At 36.5% G+C, this 7,332-nt stretch overlaps 1 protein-coding gene across 1 annotated transcript in view; it reads right to left on the minus strand.

The window, feature by feature from the left end:
* LOC107291117 (gamma-aminobutyric acid type B receptor subunit 2) overlaps window positions 1–4,805 on the minus strand; it is a 124,121-nt gene extending 119,316 nt beyond the window's left edge. The window contains exons 1-3 of the mRNA XM_015820078.1: window positions 4,784–4,805; window positions 4,145–4,225; window positions 2,185–2,335 (exon numbers count right to left, since the gene is read on the minus strand). Of these exons, the coding sequence (XP_015675564.1) occupies window positions 2,185–2,335; window positions 4,145–4,225; window positions 4,784–4,805 (254 nt within the window). The remainder of the gene's footprint in view (window positions 1–2,184; window positions 2,336–4,144; window positions 4,226–4,783) is intronic.
* Window positions 4,806–7,332: the final 2,527 nt, after the last annotated feature.

Here is a 7,332-nt window from a genome sequence, read left to right on the forward strand (position 1 = left end):
GCTGCAGACTACATTGGTTGCCAATTTGCTTCGAAGGTTAATTCGTACCTCTGCTTTTGACTTTTAAAGCCCTTCATGGCATGTGGCCAGGTACCTGAGGAACCATCTCCATCTGATTAGATCTGCTCATTCCATTAGGTCTAGTGTAAGTGATGTGTTATGGGTCCAATCTGCAAAGGAGTATCATGCGGCGGAATCTCAAAAACAGGCCTTTTCTAACATGGCTCCTGCCCTGTTGGATATCATTCTGCCCTGTCCCTGATAATCTTCCAGAAATCCCTTAAAATACGGTTGTGTCATCAAACTTGGGAATCTCAAGGTAATGGTGAATTAGTGAGATGGCTGTATTGCTCTCTCTGCTACTCTGTCATTGGGATTGGTATTTTTAATTGTATAATGCTTTGTTAGTTTTTACTCTGTGTTTTTATTGTATGCCACCCAGAGTCATATTCTGTGAGATGGGTGGCTATATAAATATGATAAATAAATAAATAACGTGTGTGTGTGTGTATGTGTGTGTGTATAATACATATGTATATGTATGTGTATTCCCACAAGGTAGAATTGTTATTTCAATTGTACATTCTGATAGCTTAATGACACTCCATCATTGGGAATAAGGGAAGATTGTTATACTGATGAAACATAAAGCCCTCTGGTATTTCAGCACTATCATATATAGAAAGAAAGGTAACAGGTACAGCAGTTATTAGCCCAATCCTGCATATAAATGACTGCATGACTGGAAATTAAAATTCCTATCTCTTTGTAAATTTGAAGACCAGCTATAATTTCTAATTGTCCTTTTGATCAACGAAAGAAAAAGTCAACCTAGAGCTTTTCTTCCACATAGATTTGTTTTTATCATTCAGAGTTTATCTTCTAAAAGGCCATGCTGATAGTACAAAGACAACTTTTATCCAAAGGTTAAGGAAGAAGTAAATCCATGCTTTCATCAACATTAATTCTGTCTCCAGGTGTGGTTCTGCATTTCACACACATTTGGAAATTGCAAAAACAGAAGCCAGGAATTTAGACTGACGGATGTCTCGCTTCTCATGTTCTCTACGGATGTAAATACGGATTCTTATAGTATCTGGCTTAGCACTTTTGTTTTCTTTAAGACAATAGAATTATAATTGCCCCCTCTAGTAAACAGTTTTTTTTTAAATAGCAGGTACACTATTATGGATGCATGCTGAGATAACATTTAAAATGCTAGAAAGATATATTGGTTAAAATAAATTGGCACCTATTTTTTTAAACAAAAATCATAGCTTCAAATGTCTTTTAAAAATTATCCTTATGTCAGCTATAAGAGATAGATGGATTATTTGCACAGAAATATAGAAGTAACTCTGTCTAGAAACAGGTCAAGAATTAACTTTCAGGAAGTTAATCACTACAGCAGATTTTTGTGCAGAATTACAGAAATATAGAAATCTATCTACTTGCGTTATAATTAAATTCAGATTAGTATTATTATGATTAAATATCTTTGATCTCCTATACTAAACAACATTATATTACACAGTGGTTTAATTAGCTGGGGATTATGCTAACAATACACAGTGGAAAACAATAATTTTGATCAAACAGAATGAAAAGATTTAATAAAATGTTTCAACATAAAGTTTATGTGTCAACCTTTCCAGATAGACAAGACAGGAAACACAACCCAATGAATAAAGTCTACTTTATTATAAGGGTACATTAACAGAATCTTGCAAGTCTCAAACTACAAATCTCCCACCATTTCCTTTACGGTCTGAGAACTTGCCTCTTCTAAGCTTCTTTCTCTTCCCATTATGCAGCTGCAGGTTATGCCCTCCGTTATCTGACTATTTTCTAAGCAGCATCACTTCTCTCTATTTCCCAAGGTTAATTCCCCATACCATTACAATATTTTAAAGGTCTACATTTTTAAAAATGTAGCTAAAATTAAGTAGTACTATAAGATAGGTTCTAATGGAGGAAAGTTTGTTTGATCCACTGAAATCAAGGATGCACACAAGATGTGTTACTCAGTATATGTTTACTCCTCTCCATAGAAATATATATAACAATACAGTATTGCAATAAACCAGATGGGGAGAAGTCGGTGGGAGCCTCCCAAACAGATTTGCACACAAAGGTGTGCAGCCTCCAACATTTCCCATATCTGATCTAAAATACATAACTTACTTCTGATTTCTGTTTTTGATGTTAAAGAACAAGAAAGCACTGGCCATGATCATTCCCAAGATAGTGAGTGCTGAAAGAATACTGTAGAGAGGCAGAGAAATCTTACGAAGTTGCTTTTGGATAATTGTTCTATCCTTTGGAGGTTCTTTCCCTACAATGCAAAAAAAAGTAAATAAGTAAATCTGTGGCTCTCCCGGTTTTGTATATTCAACCTTATTTTCAACATATTTATATCCTATGAAATTATAAGTCAGAGGTAAATTACAGAAGTCCAATATATTGCACTCTGATGAGCAGAGCATTCTTGAATCGGAGTTTGCAAAGTTTTTAGGCACTGGCCAAAATTGGGAGAACTTTAATGATCATACACCTATCTCATAGAATTATAGGGCAAGAAGGGCATTGGAATCCAATCCTTCTAGTCAAACCCCTTGCCCCAGGCAGAAGTCCTTATTCTATCCTGGACAAATGGTTGTCCAATCTTTCCTGAAAACCTCCAGTGATGGAGCACCCATGACTCTGGAGGCGAGTTGTTCCATTGTTTTCTCCTTATTTCCAGGTTGGGTCTCCCTCTGATTCCACCCATTGCATCTTGTCCTGCCCTCAAGTACTTTGGAGAACAAATCAAGCCCCTCTTCCCAATGACAATCCTCCAAGTATTGGAAGATGGCTAAGCCTTCCCTTTGTTAGCTAAACATACCTAGTTTCCTTAGCTGTTCACTGTATGGTTTAGGCTCCAGACCCCTTATCATTTTTGTTGCTCTTCTCTGCATTCTGTCTAGGTGACCAGCATCATAGTGACCAGAACTGGTTGCAGTATTCCAAATGTGGCCTCTCCAGTGCAGTATAGAGAAGTATTATCATTTCTTATGATCTTGTACTATCCCTCTGTTAATGCAATCTAGGACTATATTTTCTTTTTTGGCACTTGCAGCACACTGTTGGCTCATACTTAACTGGTGGTCCAGAAGGACACCTAGATCCTTCTCACAGGTACTATAGTTGAGCTATGTACTGTCTATTCTGTACCTGTGTACAGGTTTTGTTTTTCCTGCCTAAATACAAGTCCTTATTTTTCTCATCACTGAACTGCATCTTGTTGGCTAGGACCCAATGCTCAAGTTGTCAAGATCTTTCTGAATCTTGAATCTATCTTCATTAATGAAGTCATCTAGTGAGTTTATGTCATTACATGAAATCTTATAAGATATTCATATCTCATAAGAATCAGTGGATTCACCTTGATAAGCCAAAATAAGGTTTCAGCCATTCCACCGTGCATTATTACTGAAAAAGTGTATATAACCTATAAATCAATAGCCACGTTTTTCTGCTTCAGATAAGCAGTCAGTGTTTTTAAAAAAGCCACTGCTCTCTCCCCCTCCCCCCCGGAATGGGGAATAAAGTTTAAACGCATAAAGTTTAAAATAATGTTAACAGGAATTACTAGAATTATTATTCTGGGTTCTGGAGAGAAATCTTTATGTGAAGATTTAAAAGTCACCTGAAAAATATTAAGAGGACTTTTAGCTTCCTATCCAAAAGGAAATTCTCTTTCCTTCCTCTTTATAGTAATTGTATACCAGATACAAACAAAAATCTCTTTAGACTTCTGGGTAAGAACTGAATTGTTAATAGAGGAAATAATTGTTCTTAATGTACTTTTTCATATGTTGATTTGCAGGATCAGTGTTAGTGAGGATTCTTAGCAATTATGGCAGAAAGACACATTATTGGTTTTAGGGCATCTTTTTGCTCAGTTCCTATTTAACCATATCACAAAGGAAAGATAGTATAAGAAAGTTAATGTCAATAAACTTTTAACTGATCTTTTAATCACTGTAGATTTCTGAAGTCGATCAATGGGCTTTCCCTACAAGCACTACTGAAACAGCTCTATTTGTCTTACATTGCATGTGAAATACACCAATCACGTGCCCTTTCTATATTCCTGTCTTACCATGGAATTTGATGGAATTGTTGATGATTTCCAGTGAATCAAGTATAGCATTATATTCTCCCACCTTTACTTCCTTTTTGTCTGCAGAGAAACAAACAATTGGAAATGTTTGTGTCAGTTCATATTTTCCTCATTTCTAACAGCTACTATTGTTACCATTTTACTTCCCATGTTATTGTTATACTTATAGACAAGGTAAAATATGAAATAATTCAGAGAATAAAACTTGACTTTTAGGAAACTATATGCATCATACTAGAACTACAATGTAGAGTTATTATAATAAAAATTGCAGAGTGTACGTTGTTCCAAATGTTCTAAAATTACTGTAACTATGAATCAATACATTTTCTAGGGACATACTGTTATTTTTAGAGATATGGATCGGAGACCATCTGAAAAATAGAGAGTCCAAACAAATCCTAGTACATAATCACACTAAGCCCAGAACTTCAAATAGCAGCTTTGAGAACCATTCCAGTTCTCCAAATGAGGCATTCAAGGTAACTGAAAAAGCAAAGGAAAAGATATCTACAATGGTAGGGTAGTACAAGAACAAAATGAACAAATGAACCATTGGACCACTGGTGTGAAGTACTAGTTAAAAGACTGGATTGGATCTTAGCCATGGAAACTCACTGAGATATTTTAGGTCAGTCATTCTCTCGGTCCAACCTTGAAGTAATATTATATGTACTATATGTACCTTGAGCTCTTGATTAAAACAAAAGGATGTAAATTAAGATATGAATAAAATAAAAATAAAAACTTGGATCTCTGTACAGAAGATTTTTACTAAATATTTTTATTCTGGTATTTCAATAATTAAGAGTATTTCATATGCTGGTGATAGAGAGGATACGATGTTTCATAATTTCTTTAGTTATATGATAGCCAAAGAATGTGTGTGAACATCTAGCCTCTTTCACTGTACAACTCGCTCTCCAGGGATCCGTAAAACAGGTGTGGAAAAGGCTTCAAACTGTTTTAACCTTATTGGAAGTGTTCTGACCTCAAAACAGCCCCATTTGGAGGTGAGAATACTTCTGCTGAGGCTAGAGCAGTATCAGAGCATTTCCTCTGAGAGAAGAACACTTCGTTTTGACTTTAAAATACACTGAACTATTTGCACACATCTAGTTACAGCTTCCCATGTTTTCATTGAATATATATATATTCAACAGCACAACACCATACAATCATCTTGACTATAGGCACTGAGAGAATAACCAGAGCTAGCTTGCACTTCCTTACCAATTAATGAGCTTGAGAAGAAACTCCTTCCATGAGGATTCCCTTTACCCTTATCTAGCAGTGTTTTTACTAATTGTTTTGTGTATTTACAAGCTTTTTTTTTTAAAAAAAAATGCCTGAAAGTTTACAGTATAACCCTATAAAACCTATACAACCAACACACATCATTAAAAATTCCATAAAATAATCAACCATCCCTAGTGTCAAAGCAGCAGTTTTTACAATTAAAATTAGAGATTAAAGACTCTGTTAACAAACTTCATTTTCACCAACTTTATAATTACCATGGCAGAAGATGCCAATGAGTTCTCTTGGATCGGGTTATGCCACAAAGATCGAGCTACTGGGCCATACCAGATTTTATACACTGCTTCCTTTGTTGGACTCAAGCAAAGGAGATACATTAAATTTAAACAATAGCATACCATAAAAAACAGACCCATATACTTATTAATGCAGCCCTGACATAATTAGCCAGGTGTGGAATGCTGAAGTTGGGACTGCCTCAACCTGAACTTCAGCAATGAGTACCACTAGTGAATATCACCTCTTCCTTACAGGAGGAACTTGTGACCTACCCAGACCCTCACAGCCTCTAGACATTGAGTTAAGTCAGCATCCTTGGTTGCCCTAGAGTGGAGATATTCAATTAAGCATTATTGCCATAGTGATACCTCACTCCAAATTAAAAGATGATTTCTTCCAATGGTTTCATATAGATGGCAAATAAGAATGGGGAGAATCACATCTAAGAAGCACATCTAAGGGCTTAACTACTCTTTCCCCATAACTACTGACTTGTTCAGCCTATTAGGTAGAAGTGGAAATACCAAAGAACAGTGTCTCCAAACTCCATCCCTGCAGATGGTCCAGAATGATCTCATTATTGATGATAGCAAACTCCACCAAGATACCAAACAGAGCAGGAAGGTTCCATCCAATTTCCAATGGTGATCCATCACAGTGACCTTTTCTAATTCATTCCCAGGCTGGATGTTGACAGTATGCTGAAAATAACTAACTGAACATCTTGATCACAGAACATCCAAGTGATGTTGTCTACATTCTTGTCCGGTGTCTAGCAGTTGTATGGGACTTAGGCTCAATCCTAATCCTAAATGGCTGGGGATTTGGGTGGCTCCTGATCTTTCTCTAGTCTGGGAAGGGGTAGCATTTTCCATGAGAGAAGAGTAAGCAATGTGTGATTCTTCTTGGATTCACAACTGGCCAAGGCCTTTCCACAGATTCACCTGGTGTGTTAATTTACTCATTTCTGGATTGGAAGGCACTCCAAATGGCCGCTTATGCCCTTGTTACCTTATGAGTGGACTTCTATAATGTATTATACATGAGGCTGTCCCTGAAGATCATTTAGAAACCACAGGTAGTCCAGCATGTGACAGAATGGTAGATAGTTGTATACCCATGTGACACTACTGCTCTGTGAGCTGTACTTGTTACAAGTACAATGCAATCAAAAGTGCCAGTTATCATTTATAAAGCCATTTGGTGCATAGGGCCTTATTATTTGAGGGATCACTTATCTTCCATAGTTTCTGCCTCTCCCATAAGATCAGCCAAACTGAATGTGCTCCAGTTCTCTTTAATTAAATAATGTCTTATAGAACCTAAGAAGTATGTCTTCCCAGCAACTCCTCAGAGATTCATATAGTTCCTATCCTGAAGATGTTCCAAAAGTCATTGAAAATTTGGTTGTCTCCTAGGCCTTGGGGTAGGGTGGGTCCCAAGGATGTAGAATTTTCTATTTGTGAATGATCATTGTTGTTGTTGTTTCCTGCTTAAAGTTTTATATTGACCACTGTCTTGAAGAGGCCGGTGGCCTCTTTGAATGAATTAATGAACAAACAAACAAACAAAACAATTGCATGTATGTTGGCTTCCATGTAATCCAGGATCTTATAGTATGAACTACT

Source organism: Protobothrops mucrosquamatus, unplaced genomic scaffold, assembly GCF_001527695.2.
Source record: "Protobothrops mucrosquamatus isolate PMUCROS unplaced genomic scaffold, P.Mucros_1.0 scaffold1054, whole genome shotgun sequence".
NCBI classification, from domain to species: Eukaryota; Metazoa; Chordata; class Lepidosauria; order Squamata; family Viperidae; genus Protobothrops; species Protobothrops mucrosquamatus.